Source organism: Armigeres subalbatus, unplaced genomic scaffold (assembly GCF_024139115.2).
Source record: "Armigeres subalbatus isolate Guangzhou_Male unplaced genomic scaffold, GZ_Asu_2 Contig1259, whole genome shotgun sequence".
In the NCBI taxonomy this organism is placed as follows: Eukaryota; Metazoa; Arthropoda; class Insecta; order Diptera; family Culicidae; genus Armigeres; species Armigeres subalbatus.
This window is the reverse complement of record NW_026942022.1, coordinates 108,715-130,468: the sequence shown is the minus strand read 5'-3', so window position 1 is coordinate 130,468 and position 21,754 is coordinate 108,715. Positions and strand designations below refer to the sequence as shown.

The 21,754-nt window shown below is 41.3% G+C and overlaps 2 protein-coding genes across 2 annotated transcripts; one reads left to right on the top strand and one right to left on the bottom strand.

The window, feature by feature from the left end:
- Nucleotides 1-4,755: 4,755 nt before the first annotated feature.
- Nucleotides 4,756-6,337, bottom strand: LOC134202546 (DNA methyltransferase 1-associated protein 1-like). The gene is made up of 2 exons (XM_062677553.1): nt 6,075-6,337; nt 4,756-6,015 (listed from the first exon to the last, which is right to left on the bottom strand). Exons 1-2 carry the CDS (start codon nt 6,170-6,172, stop codon nt 4,812-4,814), a joined length of 1,302 nt encoding a protein of 433 aa, XP_062533537.1. The 5' UTR covers nt 6,173-6,337; the 3' UTR covers nt 4,756-4,811.
- Nucleotides 6,338-7,659: 1,322 nt separating this feature from the next.
- LOC134202545 (nuclear receptor coactivator 5-like) lies at nt 7,660-9,549 on the top strand. The gene is made up of 3 exons (XM_062677552.1): nt 7,660-7,729; nt 7,815-8,345; nt 8,451-9,549. Exons 2-3 carry the CDS (start codon nt 7,846-7,848, stop codon nt 9,319-9,321), a joined length of 1,371 nt encoding a protein of 456 aa, XP_062533536.1. The 5' UTR covers nt 7,660-7,729; nt 7,815-7,845; the 3' UTR covers nt 9,322-9,549.
- Nucleotides 9,550-21,754: the final 12,205 nt, after the last annotated feature.

Below are 21,754 nucleotides of genomic sequence, written 5' to 3'. Positions count from 1 at the left end.
ATGTAGTGAACGAAGAACAATAAATTTTGAATTTTGTCAAATACAATGAAATCCAAACAATACAACTCCAATCCAAATTAAATCCAATTCCAATAAAAATCCAAGCCAGTTTCAATCCAATTCCAATCAACATCCAATCTAAATCCAGTCTAAATCCAACCCAAATCCAATCCAAATCCATTCCACTTTTAATCCAAATCCGTTCCACGTCCATTCCAAATCCACTCCAATCAAAACCAAATCCAAATCCGATCCAAATCCAATCTAAATCTGTTCCAAATGCAATTTCAATCCAAATCTAAATCAAATCCAATCCAAATCCAGTCCAAATCCAATCCAACCAAAATCTAATCCGAATCAAATCCATATCCAATTCAAATCCAATTAAAATCTAATCCAAATCCGATCTAAATCCATATATAATGATGGGATATGAAGCAATTCATAATGGTTTGTTCAATCTAACGAGAACTTATTTTTATCGAAATTCTATAAGGGTCTGTTCACAAATTACGTAACGCAAAAATCCGAGTTTTTGACCCCCTCCCTCCCCCTCGTAACAAAAAGTAACATTTTTGGAACCCCCACCCTCCCCCATATAACGCGTAACTGAGAAAATTTTAATGCCATTATTTTCTTTCTGTGAAGCATTGAGTTTTGGTATTTATTGAATACTGTTATGAGAAACGGCTCCTGATTAAAACCAAGGATATCAAAAATGCACCTAGTAAAAAAGAAAATAGAATTTGCGACCATGGCCATTCACATTTTAGTTTGGCGGGACTAATCTGTAGAGAAATAAAATATTCGCTTGGTGTTTTTACGCATAACTGTCCCGCTATGTGCTTATTAAGGTACCAGTCAAAACAATTAATGCAAGAGATGGCGTTTTTTCAATGGTAGTAAAATCGAAATTTCATCACTATTAGACTACTAATCAGTGCAAACTAAGTGCAGGAGACAATCTTTTCACCTCATACTTCATTCCTTATCACTACTTTCTTCAAAAACACCACCATTTTCCATAAATTTGCAAAATACTTGATTTTCCCATACATTTTATCGATTTCCAACTACCATTCTTCCATGAGCTCATTGCGGAAAATGTGAAAATCTCAAAACATAGAGTAGCAGGCTTAACAACACAGATAGATAAACGGTAATGACTAAAACCATAACGAAAGACAAATTATTTTTAAATTGAACTGTTTAATCAGAATGAAAACTTTCTGGGTTGCCTTTATTAACTTTGGCTTTGTTTGGGAGATCTAATCATGAAATACAATACCAATAAAAGCGTCATTCCCCAGGTCGTTCCATAAAATAATAAAGAAATCGTGAATATTCATTGTGAGACAAAAATGCCTTGAAATTTAGCAAATTTCGAACAAAACTCAACTCTGAGATAAAAAGTAAAAAACTACAAATGGGACAATTATGGATAGTATGGAAAGGTTGATACATATTCATCGTCTTGATCAAGACATATTAGCAAATAACTTCAATCAGTGATTACAAAAACCATTAAAATTAATTTTTATTCGCGTTATGCGTGACATTTGGTAGTACCCACCCCCTCCCCCACCTTTTAGTGTAACAAAGTATAACGCAAGTTGGACCTCCCCCCTCCCCCCAAAAGCGTTACGTAATTTGTGAACAGACCCTAAGCCAATGTGGGAGGGTCGCAAGCAATATGCAATTCTGCTAGGTGGGTCGCTTGTACAAGTAGTTTGGGAACATCTGGCCTAGGATATGATATTTATCTAAAACTAGTCGACCCGGCAGACGTTGTCCTGCATAGTAGGCGAAAATGCCCATGTGAAATTTTCATACGACTCCTAATTTTAGTTTTTCACGATTTGCACAACCTTACACGGAATTTTCACTCGAGAAAGTATCATATAAACCCGTCGGAAACGAAAACGAATGTGTCTGCTGAAGAAATGAAAAAAATCCATCCAGCCGTTTTCGAGTTATGCGGATACGAACACAGACCATTTCATTTTTATATATAAGACTAGTCGACCCGGCAGACGTTGTCCTGCATAGTAGGCGAAAATGCGCGTTGCAATCTGTCCATGCGAATTTCCCATTCGAATCGTTATTTTAGTTTTTCACGATTAACTCAACTTTATTAATGATTTTCATTTGAGGAAATATCATATAAACCCGTCGGAAACTGTAACGAACGTAACTGCTGAAGGAATGAAGTAAATCCATCCAGCCGTTTTCGTGTTATGCGGATACGAACACAGACCATTTCATTTTTATATATAAGATTTCGCAAAGATATCATACTTAAATGAGATAGCGTAAGTATATACCTAAATTTTAGACTTATGTTAACCAGTACTTTTAGCCAATAACTCCAAACTTATGACTGTGAATGCTGGCAACGTTTTTGTGCTTCGTGAATATTGGATATCTCATCCAACGGGTAATTCCGCAACGCCTACTAAGTCAGTAAATTCCAAAATAAACTTATAATATATTAGGCCTTCCAAACAACTTTGTAGCATACGATAGATCTCCATATCTCTTAGATTTCGATAGAACTAGCTTAACTGGCAGTCTCTTGTACACTTAGCGACTAGTTGTGCATTTCAAACTAAATTTATTTTAACCAAAATAAGTGTTTCCATGACCCACTATGGGATTTTCTAGATTGTCACCTTTTTTTTCGGCAGTCTCCCAGACACGCCTTGTGGTATTGCAAACCACAAACCAGCGGTCTCCCATGCTTTGTGATTTTTCTAACTACAATCCATTTTCCAGCGGTTTTCCAGACGCGCTTTGTGGTTTTCCAAACCACAAACCATTTTCTAGCGGTCTTCTAGACGTGCTTTGTGATTTTCGAACCATGATCCATTTTCTAGCGGTCTTCCAGACGCGCTTTATGAGTTTCCAAACCACAATCCATTTTCCAGCGATCTTCCAGACGCGCTTTGTGATTTTCCAAACCACAATCCATTTTCCAGCGGTATTCCAGACGCGCTTTGTGATTTTCCAAACCACAATCCATTTTCAGCGTTCTTCCAGACGCGCTTTGAGGTATAACAAACCCATTGCCTTGTGTTTTTTTTATCATCAAATATTTTAACACATTAGCACATTAACAATTGAATTCAACTCACCTTTTGAAATCAGCGTCAGGATCCAACAAATAACCTGGCAGGATCGCCAAAATGTGTGGCCCCAAATGGCCGGAGCGAATTGTTATGGCAGCAGCTCTCCGTGGGTGCGTGTGCACGCCACGGGGTTCTGGCCAGAAGAGGCCGAGTCATGGCTTCTTCCTTTACAATTCTGGCTCTTGGCTTGAACATCGCTGGTGGTTTCGGACAAGTTTTTCTCTTCCCATGCTTCTTCTGATTCAGCAAGCGACAACCTCGTTTCGTGTGTCCAGGCTTCAGGCAGTGACGGCAGACAATTACTTTGGATACTGCTTCGGTAGGATTTTTCAGTTCTTCCTAGTTTCACAGTTCGCTTTAATGATTCATCCAATAGTTTTTGCTTGATAAGGTCCCTTGGTCATTCTTGTTCTGGACGGCTCTCTAAAGAGGTAGTTAGAGTTTCAAACGACGATGGTAGACTTCGCAAAACAAGTACAACAGTCAGGGTTGCACCGAGTTCCAATCTTGCATTTGCCAAACGTTGGAACATATCCTCCATTTCATGTAGATGGCTTTCCATATCATCTCCATCAGTGTACGTAAGATTACAGATCTTCTTCAATACCGATACTTCGGTTGTCAATGATGTCTTCTGATGAAAAAACAATTATTTATTAGCTATACATAGTAACAGTTTGGTAATCATGGCATGCTTGTGGATCCTGTATCGTCGCTGACTCCTACAATAATAACACATAACAAATATGCATCATTGCTTTGAAATGTGGTTCTTCTTCGATTTTAGAACACTAGCGAACCTATTGGTGGAAGTCAAGCTTTACTGAACAACGAGCATGAGACAGAACAACAGCGCATGCTTTGCTGTCGTTTTCTTTCACCTTGGGTGAACGGGCCTTCCCGTTCGTCGGTTGTTAGTACTGTTGATACACAGTGCGTTGATTTTGAAAACGGTAATTTGTTCTATGTTGTCTATCTGTTTTGTGATAATAATCTACGATTTTCGCAACATTCATGTGAACCACTGTCAACAATATTGACAACAAAGACTAACTTATAGACACAATTCGGCGTCCCGGATTTTCAGAATTACAATATATAATCTATTTTGTCAGGTCAATAGATGATCTACCAAATGTCGTGTGAATACGATAACTAAAATTTATTCAATCAATTTCAATTTCGCGACAACATTTGAAGGAACCGCGATTTTCGCGACTGGAAGAGCAAATCCGCGAAACTCGGGAAAATCGCGGCTGTTGTAACGACCCTGCATTACACTAAAAGCTACAAATAATTATCTTATCCCAAATCAGCTGAAAAGGAGCTTGTGCGGTTTTGCTGAGCCGACCTGATGTGTGAGTAAAAACATAAAATAGAAGACAATCGACCCTCGCGTCATAACTGGATAAAGGTTACTCCAAAACACGAATCGTTTAGAAGTTTTTCAATAAAAGCTTGTTACTTTTAGTGTTGTTTCAACACTTCGGTTCAATAATAATCAATAATAGAACAAATGAATAAAAGTGATCTTAAATTAGAAGGCAAGGTAAGGCAAGGAACAATAACAGTGATGAAGATATGTGGATTTCTTCCAATTCTTAACTGTAACAAATTTGCTCCACAGTGACACAAACACACAGTCATGTTTTTGAATCCTACAAACAACTTGCAAGCCTTACCTTAAACTAATGCGGAGACGTCCAACTCACTCAGCCCGGAGACATCTTCCGCCGGTGGATTAACCAGTGCAGCTGGAATGTTCAGCGTTTTGCCCGGGCACAATGCCTCGTACTGGTGCTTCAAGCTGTTTAGCTCGAAGTTAAACGTCGCAAGTGCCGTTCGCAGCTCGCACAGCAGAACCATATCGGAGCGAAGCTCATTAAAGGCGACGCATATTTCCTCGATCGGCGGTGGGTTCGGATCCACCTTGAACTCCTGCAGTGCCTGTTCCAGTGCTTTGGCCTTTTTCTGTCCAACGTTGGCCGGAAGCTTCATCTTTTGCGAGCGCAACGAAACGCCAGTTCCGCGTAAATCGGTAAACTTGATGCCAGCAGATTCCACTGCATTGACCACCGAATCCACCTTAGATGGACGTGGCTGCTGTTGGATTTTCTTCTTGAGCTTTTTGTCGTGCTTTTTGTGCGCACTGGTGGAATGCTGTTGCTGTAGCTCTGCCTGCTGCTGGTCCGCTTGCGAAATTAACTTCTGCAAGTCCTGAGTCTTACGCTCGCGTTCCTTCTTCCGAGCTTCGATTTTCTTCAATTCATTCAGGAGCATCTGCTCTTCCTCAATCTGCTTCGGACTACGATCAAACAACTTTTTGAGTTGTTCCTTCCGTCTGCGCTCATGATCAGCATCAAATGTGTAAATCTTTTTTTCCGGTGTTCCTCGTACCTTGTTCAAAATACCAACCACCTCATAATATCTCTCCTTCAAATCTTCCACAGTTTTGCTGCCGTAGTTTGCTATATCCCAGCGATCCGTCATGATAATGAACCGAACATCGAATCTCTTCGCTAGATCAAATAAATGATCCGTTTGAGGCTTTGACCACTTTGTTGGATTCGTTTTCAGATGGGTATTGTACTCAGTCATATTGTAAGTGGGTATCTCCAACTGCTTATTAAACTTAGCGAAGGGATACTCCTTCGGTTCATCCGAGCAACGTTTCCAGTGATGGAACACTGCAGCGTCCGATCGGGCTGGATTGGAAAACGGTGCCCACTCCCAGCGGCGCACTTTTTTCATGCCCAGCCGAGCTTTGGCTTGCTTGTAACCGGTTCCGGTATCCGTTGGAAGAAGCGGCGGTGCATCTTTGTTGTCGTTGTACAACAGAGCAAACACCTCCCGGTGCATGCCCTCCGGACGTTTAACAGCTAATTTTCTAAGAAATAACGCAAATTATTTATTTGAATATTCTACACGAACAATCCAAAAACTCACTTTTCATAGATCTTCTTGTTTTTGGCCAGCACTGATTCCTTTGTCAGCTCCGGGGTGGCCGGGCGTTCCAGATCGAGAATGTCTCTAACATCGGCCATTATGTTGGAGTTATCACAACTTATATATTTATTTCACTGTTTCCTTGTCCTCCTTAAACAATGTGAAAACTCACGGAATATGGTATTTAGTAAATTACAATACATACAGTTTAGTAAGTAGACTAAACTAATTTCGGATCAGAAAATTGGAATAAAATGAAAATGATGCTTCTTCATCAGCGCTAGAATTTTGACAGAATAATTTATTGATAAACATTAGCAAACGCATCGATAAAGAAGCTACACTGTGCCGGCAAAGTACTCTTTAATGGGTAAAAAAGTACCCATTATGAAGTTAAATAGTTCAATATGAAGATAAATAAATGAAATAAATAAATAAATAAATAAATGAAGATAAATAATTCAATCAATCATCTCGGCACATTTCGGCACAAAATAAGGCACAATGGGCACAATTAACCATTCGGAAAGTGTGCCGAGTGGTTTACCCCTTGAGTTCAACTCATTAAAAGAGTATACAGCGTTTACTCATTAATGGGTAAACGGCCTGTACGTCAAAATCAAGGGTAAATTTTACTCTTTATCGGAAATTTTTAATTTGGGAAAGGAGTAAATAATACCCATTTTAGCATTACGGCGGAGGAAAATTTGGATTCTTGATTTTCTTTGAATTTGTATACAAATATATGTAATAAAAACAACTATTCTCGTGATTTAGCACATTTCAATGTATTTATATCGGTAAAATAAAATATAAAGCAAACATCTAGATATTTCCGATGCAGTTTTCTACATTAAAGTGGAGCGTGATGCAAGGTGGAGTTACCCATGTTTCGTTTGAAGTATGCCGCTCAGGCTCAGATCCATGAGTTGTGGTTTCTGCTCCCTGTAAATGCGCGGAGCATCTGAAGTTTGGTTTAAGGTGAGCTGCACAGAACCAGATCCTTAAGTGGTCGTCTGCCAAAATCTCCGCTCCTCATACGAGGAGTAACTGATGTTTGGTTTGAGGCAAGGAACCCAGACCCAGCTCTATTAGTGGCCGTCCGCCAAGGTCTCTGCTCCCTGCAAATACGTCCGAATAGCATGGTGGTGTAATTCGCTGGAAGCGTTGCGATATTTACCCAGTGTTTACATATCCAAGCGATAAATAAGTAACATCCTGTAAATAGCAAGAAAAAACAAGTGTAAAAATATATAATTTCTTATTAATATTACTGATGACTTACCTTTTTCGAACCCCGAACTTGGCAAAATAACGCCAGCTATTTCCTCCGCTTCCGAAACAGAAACATGGTGAAATTACAGAAGCGCTCAATAGGTTTTCACCCATTAATGGGCAAATGCTTGGAGCATGAAAGTGGGGATAATTCACGCATTATTAAAATTTCAAAATACTCATTATTTTGACAGCTTCATATGCCATCAAAAATGTGTATTTTTGCACATTAATGAATAATGCAGGTTTACAGTGCAGGCTCTTCTCTTTTCAATCGTTTGTTTGCATCCAAGTAAACGGTTGGCTGCGTCTTGCTTAAAATGACAGCAAAATGACAGTCATAACATTTGAAAGGCATCAAAAAGCCAAAAATTCAAGCGGTAGGTATCGGTTTTTGATACTTTTTCATATTTCAACTACAAAATCACAAAATTGAAGGTTTAATAAGTGTTTTCGTGTTATTAGTAATTCAGTGTCTCGGGAATAATATCTAACAATGGCCCTTCCCGTTATGGAACCGGTAAACTCTCGAGTCTACATTGGAGGGCTTGGTGAACAGGCGACCCTCCAAGACATGGACGAGTTGTTCAAGGAATATGAACCCTACGAGGATTTAAATTTACTACGCGGGTATGGATTTGTACAATTTCCTACGGAGGAAGGCGCTCGTAAGGCAATCGAGGGCCTCAACGGATTGATGCACAAAGGGCGGAAACTCACGGTGAAGATTGCGAACGATAATCGCGGAAAGAAGGGTTTACTTCCTAGATCCGGGCCGCCAGGAAGCCAAGGCAGTGCCCCGATCAGAGACCGCTCGCCCATCGACGGAAACCGATATGCTGACGGATATCCTCAGAGAAGTATCTACAGCAATTTGTACCCCCGCATGGACATGGGGGGCTATGCGGAGCCGATGATGAGCGGAATGCAGGGTCAGCCTTCGAATCAACCGGAGAGTAACGATTGTGAGATTATTGTCGTTTCCAGGGATTTGACGTGAGTAGCTCAAACGAAATTACTTTTATTTTTTTCAAAGTTTTCGATCAAAACTAAGAATCTTTTGAGTACTGTTTTAAACGTTATTTTATTAAATAATTCCAGGACATATGCAGAGAATATTGAAGCTAGATTGAAACGAAACGGCTTGTCTGTTGATTTGCTTTTCCCAAACGACGACGTGCCCATTGGAAAAGTACTTTCAAATATTGCCTCTCGAGGAAGCTATTACGCTATCCTCATCACACCCGAGAACCAAGAACGTAACAGCATTACAGTGAACGTGTTATACGGAGTCCCGGCCGAACATCGGAATATGCCGTCCGATGATGCGTTGAATTTCATTTGCAAGGACTTCCAAGACAAAGTACGCACGGAACAGGAAAAGGCGGCAAAATATCGAGCATCAATGAGCGCCGGTCCGGGTAACTCTCACATGATGTACAATACCCACTCGCTGCAAGACAAGCATCCAGACGCAATCCAGAATATGCTCAACCTGCTTGCCAACAACCGGCAACTGACGGTACTCCAGTATGAGCGGTTGATCAAATATTTAACGGAGCGAAAAGAATTGCAAATCAAGTACGAATTGGGTGAGGACACGGATTCCGTCTCGGCCAGTAGTCTTCTTTCGGGAAAATCTAAAGCAGAAAGCGAGAAGGAACTGCAGAAAAAAATCATGGACATTTTGAACAAGCCTTCAATTGTGCCGCCGAAAAATAAGATTTTACCAGAGCCGGAAAAGGAAACACGATCCGGTGGGTTTTCGTCATTCGGAAACATGACCATCGCGGCTGCTGCTGCATCCGCCAGTTCGGCTACCTCCAAAGTAGCTACGACAGCTGGTGGTGGAAGCAGTAATAACAGTGCCCCGCTCAGCAACGCCGCACCCAAGCTTTTGCACGATCCCAAAGTTCAGAAGGCGCTGGACTCGCTTCTGCTGTCCGGCCTGGGAGGGGGACTCAAATTCTAGAAATGAATGACAGGACTTGGAATGTAAAGTGAGTATTTTTCTTTCTCAAATGTGGAGTTCTTATCAGTCCTGATTACACAAAATTAGTACATTTTTGACTCAATCGTTCTGAGCAGAGATGATGCCCCTGATTGTGCACTGTTAGAATTAGTACAGTTTGATGTATGAATCGTAATGAATCAAGATAATGGAAGAATAAATGAACAAGTATTGAAAGAGACTAAAAAATGGTGTAGAACTATTATTCAAAAGAACCATTCCTGTTTCATTGATAGAACATTCAAAACTTATTAATCTTTCGGTAATGCTTCAATAGCTTGCTCTTTACCGCTGTATTCGATGGATTTGCAGATTGCTAGATCTCTCTTTGATGCCTTATGCAGCTGGATTATGGTTCCGGAAACTGTCATCTACGGATCTGTATATTCATGAGACAAGCATACTTCTAGAATCAACCAGATTACATCTCGCAACATCTGATACGAGGACAACAACGGAGTACGTACTCGGAGCTTCATCATCCCTAGACACAAATCGTCAAGTTGCAAAAGCATGCTGGAATAGCTTGCCGCTGGAAACGAAAAAGAAACCAACGCTAACCTCATTAAAGCCAGTGTTGAGAAACTCACTCATATGAGTAAAAAATCCTCACTTGTTATTACTCATTTTTTCCGTGAGTACTCACGCGCACTGGCGGAGACAGAGGTGGAGCACCACACGATGCAATCACACCATTGCACAGTGTTTTCTAACCCAGGAATTCGTGATCGAAAATGTTTTGGCCATGAAAAGTGGATTTTAGACGCTCAGTGACTTCGGAGAAAAGTTTCAGTATGTTAAGCTCCATATTTTAGAAAAAAAATTTTTGACTGATCCCCCTAAAAGTGGGATGGAAATTCTCTTTCCTCCAATTATGAAGATACATCATTGATGTCTTTGAGAAAGTTGTAGAAAAAGTTTCTACGAAAAATTAAACTTTATAATAATAAACTTTATTTCAATCTGCTATAGAAGTCGAAATATGAGTCGTTATTTATGAACGACCACCAAAAATCAGGTTTTTCACGATGCCTTCATCAATATATTTTTTAGATTTTTCAAATGTTCTACAAAGATCATCGTCGCGATGAAAAACATGAACCTTTCGAGGACAGTTTCTTTTTATTTTCAATTTTGTTGAAGTTATTGACGATTTTTGGTTCAAACATGAGCATTTTGACATTATCTGCATACATTTAAGGGCAAAGTGGGTCAGAATTTCATCTAGGTAATGGAAAGTATAACTCATGCACTAATGGTTGCATTGCAACATATATGTGACATAGCTTGCCGTAAGTGCCGTATGAACATCTTTTTCTTCTTCTTCTTCTTGTTATATATAAATGAATTGGTCTGTATTGTGCATAACTAAGAAACGGCTGGATAGATTTTCTTCATTTCTTTAGCAAATTTGTTTATCAACATGTCCGACAGATTTACAGAATATTTTCTCATGTGAAAATCTCGACTAAAATTGGAAAAATATGAAAAATTGAAAATAAAATTTGTATGTAAATTTTAGAAAAGGGATCACAACACACATTCTTGCCTACTGTGCAGGACAACGTCTACAGGGTCATCTTTAGTCTTTACACTTACGCCAGACCCAGGGCCGGATTTATGGGGGGCCGTGGTCACGGGCCCTCACAAATCTTTTGTACCAAAACCAATCTTTTTTGTACATTTTGGGGCCCTCACATACCGTCGGCTCCGGGACCCCTTCAGACTAAATCCGGCCCCGGCCAGACCTATGATTTAGCCAAATACAAAATTTTCTAAATAATTATGGATGGGTGTTTTACAGAGCTGACATGAATTTCAAATTCCGCGGGAAGAAACAAAGCATAATTTAAAAAAATCATCAAGAAGTCACGTTTACAGTGACCCGCGTACACACTTAACTCATTTCACAGTATTCGGTAAATTTTACTGAAATCTCAACAGCAGATCTGTTCGGTAATTATTTTACTGATTTTTGTAATCTTTCCATTGTTCAACTGTCAAAATCACCGAAAATCAGTAAAATTATTTACCGAACAGTTCTGTTGTTGAGATTTCGGTAAAATTTTACCGAATTCGGCGATTTATTTTAAGTGTGTAAAAAGCGACCCCAGTGTATTTGGGACAATTCTCGCTTAACTTTTCAAAAGGACCTAAGTAACATTTTTTTCATGAATTAATTTGAATACTACAATCAAAAGCTTTCATGTTTTTCTGTTGATTGCGCTATTCAAATTAATTCATGAAAAAATGTTACTTAGGTCTTTTTGAAAAGTTAAGCGAGAATTGTATTATTTTAGAAATCACCATGCAGCCAGGAATGTAAATGAGAGGAACTGCAGTATCGTGTAAATCAGTATTCTTTATTCCGTGTATAGTAGAAAATCGAAAATTTGTTTTCAATAAAATGAAATATCTGCAGTTATCAGACGTCGCAACTCATTTCTGATTAGTGCGCATGATAGTACATCCATGCGTGCATGATGCGCACTACTAATGAAATATTTCAAATTGTCGCGACTCGCGTCGCAGCGCGAGTGCTCAATCGCGCGGTCCGGTTTGGTGCTGGCCCGACAATATTGAATGGAAACTATGGTTAGTGACTGTAGTGATAGCAATAGGGTTATTAAAAAAAATTAAGAAATTAAAGTTTAACAAAAAAAATATTATTAAAATGTACTGACAAAAAAAAAGTACATACAAGGCACTTATTATAAATCTGCCCATATCACAAATTCTTGAACATGCGATGTAATCAAGTTATGAAAGCTCGATGCGCATTACTGATAATTCGCCATAAAGTAGGCAATTATATTGCACCTAATGAACTTGAAGGCATTAGTAGAAATACTAGAATAAGAGATCGGCGAAGACGCCATCTTGTTTCCAATCGAACCGTCAAAAGCGGTTCCAATTCGACTTGTTTACTTTTTTCACGATTTCATGCATTTTCATACGTTGCCATTTCTACAGTTTTTCACTCCGCCGGTCTCTGGTTATAGGGTTGCTAGGCATTAGTGGTAAAATATGGCAACAGGATATGAATGCCACGAATGGAGTGTTAACTCATCACTAGCGAACCATGTCTCATAAGTCCATAGATATGAGTAAAATGGTTCAAATGATTCGTCGCCAGGACATTCCAGTTCGAGACAGCAACATGTACGGACGTGTTTTTTGGTCGCGGATTTTTTCGAAGTGTTTTTTCTCGTTCATTCGCTGTTTACGTTTTCGCTTGTCGCGTGGGCGTTATTTTTATTGAATTTAGACTCAGTGGGATTAGTCACCACCTGAGGGCTAAAATGTGTGGTTAGACTCAGCGGAAAAACTTCCACCTGAGGGCAGGTTCAATATTGGCAGTGCTGGGGAATTCTTTCTTTCATAGGTATGGTTTTGATGGACACAAGGAAAGGAATATCTCCTTCTCCTTTGTCCTCTCAGAACCCACCGAATGACTAGAAAAGTAAGTTAATCTTAACTCTACTATATTCTAGTTAGCAAAAAGGGGTTTATCATCAAATGACAAAGGTCGATTTGTTTTATGTTACATTGGTGGCTTACACCTACCCTACTACCTATGACCTACCATCTCCATTAGCGATGCGTATCTTTATTCTGGTTTTTGTTTTATATACATGTATGTTTATTTACCGGTTTGACACCCGAGTCACTTTTCTGTACGGAGATGGATTCTGCAATCAAAAATGATGATAGGATCTAACTACATGCCCTACTGTAAATGAAAATTGCATTTCAACAATTTTCTCCCGGACCCGTCATGGGAGACTCGGTGGCCGATTCGGTCGCTGGAAAAGTGCCTAAGCGCACTGCTCTTGGAGGCGCGGGTAACCCCTCCAAGCAGCTTTTGCAGAGCAACGTGTTCTCTCCGTTGCCACTTGATGACGCCGGCAATCCGCCGAAAAAGAGGAAGAAGCAGCAATCGCAGCTGCCGCAGGTTCAACCGGAGCGGAAGGAGAAGTGCCCGCCCGTGTTTGTGAAGGACGATCCGCCGGATTTGCGCCCAAAAATTCGCCAGCTGATCGCTAAAGGGCTGAAATGTACTTTTCGGCTCGGCAGCGAGGGCGTGAAAGTAATGCCGGCAAATAAGGACCATCATCAATCCGCCGTGGAGTTCCTCGAGGTCCACAAGTATGAGTACTACACTCATGACCACCCCGGCACGAAGCCGCTAAAGGCTTTGCTGCGAGGACTCCACGACATGAAGGAAGAGGAGCTAAAAGCTGAGCTCGAAAGTTGCGGATTGAAACCGGTGGCCGTGCACAAGATCGCTCGTCACGACAAGACGAGGAGATATCGCGACCAGCTTTATCTGGTCCACCTGGAGCACGGCTCCACCACGTGGAAAAACCTGAAGCTGGTCGGCGTTATAAATTACTCCGTCGTCGACTGGGAGCGATATCGGCCAGTGCACCGCGACGTCACGCAGTGCACCAATTGCTTCAATTTCGGGCATGGCACCAGGAACTGCCGCATGAAGCCGCGCTGCAACAAATGTGGCGAGCTCCATCCGACCGATGAGTGCGACAAGATGGAGGTTGCTGATCCCAAATGCGCCAACTGTGGCGACAAGCATCGGGCTACAACCAAGGACTGTCCAAAGCGGGCGGCGTTTTTGGAAATCAGGAAGAAGGCCTCCACCAGGTCCCTACCGAAAAAGAACCGAGTACCTGCTCTCAACAAGGTGAACTTTCCGGCCATCCCGGCTCCCCGGTGAGCGATACCAATTCTTCCACCTTTGCAGCCGCACAAACGGCTGGCGGCTGCTGCAGCATCAGTTCAAGCTCCAACACCATCCACCAGCGAATGGCCCTCGTTTCCTCCCCCAGGATTCCGTCGTCAGGATAATGAGCCGCTTCCGGCCGAGGGCGACCCACCGCTAGTTCCGATTTTCACCCAACTGGCAACGCGACTACGCGGTTGCAAAACTCGCTTCGACCAGATCTTCACCCTGGGCATGTTCGTCATTGAAAATGGCTGCTAGGGTGGATCTGGTCAATTGGAACGCTTGCTCACTAAAGAACAAAATCATCGAGCTCAGCGATTTCCTTCAAGAGAAGGAGATTGACGCGGCTTTTATCACCGAAACCCACCTGAAGCCCGAGGTAAGTGCAACAATTCCGGGTCCGATCGAACAAGCTCCAGAGGGGGAGGAGTGGCAATCGCCTTGCGAAGCACCATCGCCTGCCGCCTGCTGCCGGACTTCAAGCTCAAACTCATCGAAGCCGTTGGAGTGGAAGTCACCACTTCCGTCGGAATCGTCACTCTCATCGTGGCTTACTGTCCCACACAAGCCAAAGTCGACGATGGCACGTCGGCCGAGCTACGAAGGGATATAGCACAGACAAACAGACATAACACTCGTCAAATTTCCATCGTTCAATGTTTTACTGGTCGATTCAAATAATCATTAGTTGGCCAATCAATCACTCGTGGCGCTCGCATCGGATTTACTCGAGTCTGACGTTTGCTCACTACCGCCATCTGGTTCGTGATTTGCCCAACTAACTGATATCAACAGATGTCGTTAGTGTTTGAATGACGATGAATTTGATGAGTGAATGTTAAATGTGTTATGTCTGTTTGTCTGTGGATATAGTCAAGCTCACTCGGCGGCAGGGGCAGTTCATCATCGTCGGAGACCTGAACGCAAAGCATCAATCGTGGGGAAACACCGTCTCCAACCGGAACGGAGTCGTCTGGTCCAACGACAAACTAGAGGGCCACTACACCATCCTGAGCCCTGACAGCCCTACCCGGTTGACTCGGTCCGGGGCCCATGCTACGCTCGCCATCTACATCACAAACATGCACAATCACGTCTCCCAGCCGGTCGTCTTCCGCTAACAAGGCGAAACTACCATCGAGTGAACTGGCAGCGGTTCCAGCAGTGCGTCGATAACACCGTCGACTACGAGGTGCGTCCGGAGACGCCGGAAAGTATCGACCGCCAGCTGTGCGCTATCGAGGAGGCGATCACGGCGGCCCGAGAGCAACACGTACCGACGGCTCGGCAGGTAAGCAACTCCTTAAACATCGATACACTCACCAAAGATTTAATTCGATTGCGGAATGTCACTCGCAGGCAGTTTCAGCGTACTGGACTGCCTGAGCTTAAGGCACGCTGCAATCGAATCACAAAAATTATCAAGGCCAGAATGGTGGACCTCAAAAATAACGACTTCTCGAATAAGATCCGCACTCTCCCAGATTATGCTAAGCCGTTCTGGAAAATGACCAAAATTCTAAAATCCAAGCCTTGGCCCATTCCACCTTTGATCCCACTAGACAATAATGGCTCTAAGGATCGCTTGATAACTCCTGCAGAGAAGGTCGCTGAAATAGGTCGTCACTTCGTCAGCTCACACAATATTGGGCAGAACATCGTCAGTCCACACGAAGCAGCCGTTAACGAGCATGCTAACAACATCCATTTGATTCACAACGACTTCTCAGAGGAGTTGGAGATCTCAGCTGGCGAATTGACGGCCTATATCAAATCATCGAAGAATATGAAGGCCCCAGGCTTCGACAGCATCCTGAATCTCGAGCTCAAACACATGAGTGCTCCGTTCTTTGAGCACCTCTCGCTGATCTTCAATCAGTGTCTCCGGCTCAGCTACTTCCCATCGGCCTGGAAGTCAGCGAAAGTCATCCCCATCCGGAAGCCTGGGAAGGATCCTTCCTCCCCCAAAAGTTATCGTCCCATCAGCCTTCTCTCAGGATTATCCAAGCTATTCGAAAAAGCTATTCATCACCGGTTACTTGAGTCTGCCGAAAATCTCAACATCTTGCTCGAGGAACAGTTTGGTTTCCGACGCGGTCGGTCAACTGTACACCAACTGACTCGAGTTACCAACGTCCTCAGACGGAACAAGTTTGTCTCAAAAACATCCGCCATGGCTTTACTCGATGTTGAGAAGGCATTTGACAATGTATGGCATGATGGCCTGGTGTACAAACTACAACGCTACAATCTTCCCAGCTACCTGGTGAAAATCATCAACAATTACCTGTCGGCAAGGACATTCCGGGTCTCAATCAGCGGAGCGAGTTCCAATGCGCACAACATCGTCGCAGGCGTCCCCCAGGGCAGTATCCTCGGGCCCCTGCTTTTCAATCTGTTCACCTCCGACATGCCTGAGCCTCTAGAAGGCGGAATTCTGTCTCTGTTCGCAGATGACACCTCCATCGTTTACAAAGGTAGAATGGTCAGAGTGCTAGTGACAGAACTCCAACGAGGCCTGGAGGCCCTGGCAGAGTACCTCACCAGCTGGAAGATCTGTATCAAAGCGGCGAAGGCCCAGGTCAACATTTTTCCCACTATAAATCCCTCAAAATTATTTCCGCCTGGCGATTGTAAAATCATCCTCAATGGCACGGCTGTGGAATGGGCCAATGAGGCCGACTATCTTGGCTTGACCCTCGACAGCAAGCTTATTTTCCGTCAACAGGTTGACAAGACGGTGACAAAGTGTAACGTTTTGTTGAAACTACTGTACCCTTTGATCAACCGTCGGTCGTCATTGTCCCTGAAAATAAGCTTGCTGTCTACAAGCAAATCATCCTCCCTGTGATCGAATACGGCATGCCGGTCTGGGAGAGCTGCGCTAAAACCCACCACCTCAAACTTCAACGGGTCCAAAACAAATTCCTGAGGATGATCCTCAACACCCCTCCCAGGACAAGAACATCCGAGGGCCACCGTCTGGCCGGGATAAAAACCTTACATGAGCGCTTTGGTGAGAGTAAAGAAAAGTTTAGGGTCCGTTGCTTGCATTCGGATCAGGCTCCAATAAGGGACCGACTGTTTACTTCGATGACATTTGCTTCCAGGGTGCAGCAGTCGTAAAAAGTGTAGACAACAACCTTCCGTGCACCATGTTTACGGTACTCGTCACTGAGTGGCGATACCGGCGTTTCTATCTGTTTTGTTAAGCCTGCTACTCTATTTTCTGAGATTTTCAAAATTTTCACCATGAGCTCATGGAAGAATGGTAGTTGGAAATCGATAAAATGTAGGGGAAAATCAAGTATTTTGAAAATTTATGGAAAATGGAGGTGTTTTAGAAGAAAGTAGTGATAAGGAATGAAGTATGAGGTGAAAAGATTATCTCCTGCACTTAGTTTGCACTGATTAGTAGTCTAATAGTGATGAAATTTCAGTTTTACTACCATTGAAAAACGCCATCTCTTGCATTAATCGTTTTGACTGGTACCTTATTAGGGCGCTAGTTCCAATCTAGGTTATCAAATTTTTATTGTAAATATTAGTGTACATAGTAGTTAGGTTATCAAATTTTACAAACAAATCAATGCCTCCTAAAGGCTAAATTGCCAAACTAGAAAACTTTTTAAATTCATAAACTAGAGTAAAACTGTGAAAATATAGAACTAAAGCTGAAGGGCCAACTGGCCAAACACTTACCATGTTACATTTTAAGAAAATACCTGGAAATAAACATGAATTTATTGAAAAAAAAAAAATTCAAATGATTCGAATTTTTGGCCGATGTGTTGAAGCACATCCAGCAGCGGAACCATCGACGGGCCAAGGCGGCCCATCCCAGGATTCACAGGAGTGGATCCGAAGGAGTTCCCGATGACATTCCGATGGTGAGTAAGCGGGTGGCACCGCCCTCTGCCAATATCGGAATGTCTCATCGGAGGTAGCAGCGAGCATCCGCTCCGATGCCGAGTAGTGGGTGGCACCCTACTCGGCTAATCGAGCGCGATGAACATCAACAACATTTATGTTGTTGATGCAACGGTTAGTGACAAGGACCGGTCACGACAGTGACCTTTCAAACATCATAAGTTTAAATATAATTTTATGTAAACAATTCAAAGGTACTTGTTTTACCTATTTACTTTTCGAAATATTCCGGAATAATAAAAAGCCGGTTTGCTACGTCTAAAACATCACAATATTGCAAAACAGGTTAACAGAAAAGTGTTCCAATTTTTTTGTTTATTTCTTTTCATTTAGAATTCTCTGGAAATACCAATATCCCGATATATTGGAATTTCTCTGTAAAATATCCGTCGATTCGAAAATCATTTTCAAAATTTGGAGATTAAGACAGGACATAGGTCTTACGCCAGACCAGTGTTATGATCATGAACTAGATGACCCGGCAGACGTTGTCTTGCACAGTATTTGAGAATGCGTGTTGTGATCAGCCTATACAAAATACCCATACAAATTCTAATTTGAATTTTTTTATATTTTTTCAGCTTAAGTCGTGACTTTTACATAAGAAAATATTATGTAAATCCATCGGAAATTGTGAGGAAGAATTTTGAACCCAGCCGTTTCTTAGTTATGCGGAATAGAGACCAATTCATTTTTTATATATAACGAGAAGAAGAAGAAAACATATCCATACGGTACTTACGGCAAGCTAAGTCACATATATGTTACAATGCAACCGTTAGTGCTTGAGTTATACTTTCAATCACCTAATTAAAATTCTGCCCCATTTTGCCCCTACATGTATGCAGTTAATGTCAAAATGCTCATTTTTGATCAAAAAATCGTCAATAACTTCGTCAATATTGAAAATAAGAGGAAACTGTCTTCGAAAGGTACATGTTTTTTTATCGCGATGGACATCTTTGTAGAACATTTGAAAAATCTAAAAAATATATTGACGAAAGTATCGTGAAAAACCTGATTTTTGGTGGTCGTTCATAAATAACGACCCATCTCTCGACTTCTATAGCAGATAGGAATAAAGTTTGTATAGCAAAATTTTTCGTACAAACTTTTTCTACAACTTTCTCGAAGACACCAATGATGTATCTTCATAATTGGAAAAAAGTGAATTTCCATCTCACTTTTAGGGGGATTAGTCAAAAAAAAAGCCACTGAGCCTCTAAAATCAACTTTTCATGGCCAAAACATTTTCGATCACGATATATCCTGGGTTAGAAAACACTACTGTGCATTGTTCTAAACGGCTATTATTCTTGCACCAAGCGGTGTCCCACCAATAGCTGGCTCCGCCAGTGCACTATGGGGCGGCTCCATACGAAAATATTTTCATTTCATTTCTGCAATATTTCACACTTATATCGTAGATTATTGTCTAAAAGATATGAAATACTTGTTTTGCAGGTCGTTATTACTTCTAAGGTCTCCAAACTCCCTGGAATACTGACCTTTGTTCTCTATGGAATATATCCCTTTTATCTACGAATGTCCTCATGTACACAGCAGTCTATAGATGTGTATTTTATTGCAGCGCAGACCTGTAGAGTTCAAACTAGAAAATTGTATACTGTTTTTTATGTGAATAGGAGATCGTCAGTTGCATTCTAGCAAAAATTCCGCTTGAGGCCCTTCCTAAATATTTTAACAACAGCCACTACACCTGATGGTATAATTGCAATATTTCCATTATCAGGCGACAGGTGATGTTGCTGTGTGTTTGTGTCAATGTAATATTGCATATACACTAGTGACATCTGCTGTTCGATATCGTAAGCTTTCAATGTTCCTTCCACACACACGAGGTGGAGAACAGTCTTGAAGAAATTGAAAGTATACAGCTATAGAATTTAGTATGGAGGTACAATGAAATCTCTTTTATTGTTTAGAACTGTAAAACAAGTCGTGGGAACAAAAAATCTAAAAAATATTTGTTGCTTTTTGACCTAGGTTTCATATTGATGCGATGCGTAGTTAATGAGAACGGATGATTTGTCCATACAAGAAAATTAATTTTACTTTAAATGTTGTGGCGCCATCTCGTTCAAACAGCACCTTTGTCTTTGCCTTATTGAGTTGTACAGATGTTCTAAGTTACACAAGGACTCCGTCAAATACAGGCCATTGCATCTACATACGTAACAGGTTGTTTTTGTAGGATTTTTCAGATTGGTTCAGGCTCTTAACCCATAAAACAAGTAAAGGGAATACAATATGAAGCTCTATTAAAGCTAAACGAACTCCATGCAATAAAAGCTTCAAGATATATAAGTATACTGCAACAACATTTATTTATTCATTATGTACATGAACATCCTCAACAAAATCATCATTTATTTCTTCAAGATCGATTAAAATATCTGCTATGGTATATTTTTCTGTACTCGAATCTGTTGTATTGCAAGAAGTTTCAGTCACTAAAAAAGTTTGAACATCTTCTGGATATTCCAGATTAGATTTATTTTGAAGTCGCTTACCTAAGTTGAGGGAGCTTGTCAAAGGATCCGACGAGTTCATAGCACGAATGAAAACGTCATGTAAATTTTCTTCTCATGAGGCTTTCCTGGCATGATGAGTCCGACTTTTTTTTAAGTGCTTGTGTTGACACTCAGCTGCTTCTTCTGTTTTTTCGATGGAATCCAGCGGAGGAGAACATATCGCTTTCATTTTTTGTATCACTTTGTAAGTAGGAAATCTTGCAGGATTTTTTTTATGTGTTTGTGTACACATATTTACTCATATCACAATCGAGAAAATATTCAAAAGTTTCTTCATCGGACATCATTCCATGAGAATCACTTAGAGTAGTGTACATTCTGGAAGCGTGATCTCGGTTTTTAAAATATGGCCTATCACTTTCACCATACTCGTATCACTTATGTTGTAGCACAGAGAACAGACATGGATGCTCGAACAAAATTTCTTTAAAAACGTGTGTAAAGATTTAAATCGCTCCTCAACGCCACCAACGCAGACTGCCCGACATAAAAACTCAATTTCACTAAGTGATGGCGTTGGCATACACTACATAAACAATGCAGTGCTGCCACCTAGGAGCAATTCGGAATGAACACTAGCGCTAAAAAGTAAAACACGGCAAATTTTAACCATATTTATCAGCACACTAGCACCGCGCAACGGGGGCATAACGACATACTTTAAAATGACCAGTACAAACTTTTACACAAGCACGCGAATGAAGATGAACGTCTGTTCTCTGTGGTTGTAGGCAGTTCTTCTTGCTCCCAGTAGCGCTTTTTCTATGGTATCCTCTCTTGGATCCATTAGCTCGTCATTAATTCTTCTGCGCTTCGTACGCTCACTTAAATCCTTAAAATTTTTTGATGGCCTTCCACGAGATGTTGAAGCCACTGGCTCTGGCTCAGCATGATAAAATTCTTCTAATTCAAATTCTGTGTCAAGCCATTCCTCATTATATGAGTCAAAGTAAGTTTTGGACCGGGATGCGGCCTGCCATTTTTTTCAAATTTCAAATGCAGATTTTTCAATTTTGTATGGACTCTTTTTTTGTTGACACTTTTTTTGTTTATCCACAGCGAAGCTTTGGCAGATATATTCCAAAGCTTTTTCAACGCGATCTACCTGACGTCCCTCGTGAGCTCTAAATACTTCAATGAGTTGCCTATAATTCATGATTCACCA

What these genes read in the sequence shown, in the direction of transcription:
- LOC134202545 (XM_062677552.1), top strand. Translation starts at nt 7,846, where the DNA reads ATGGCCCTTCCCGTTATGGAACCGGTAAACTCTCGAGTCTACATTGGA. An exon ending in GTCGTTTCCAGGGATTTGAC is followed by an intron (nt 8,346 to 8,450) that starts GTGAGTAGCTCA and finishes AAATAATTCCAG; the next exon opens with GACATATGCAGAGAATATTG.
- LOC134202546 (XM_062677553.1), bottom strand. Translation starts at nt 6,172, where the DNA reads ATGGCCGATGTTAGAGACATTCTCGATCTGGAACGCCCGGCCACCCCG. An exon ending in AACAAGAAGATCTATGAAAA is followed by an intron (nt 6,016 to 6,074) that starts GTGAGTTTTTGG and finishes GTTATTTCTTAG; the next exon opens with AAAATTAGCTGTTAAACGTC.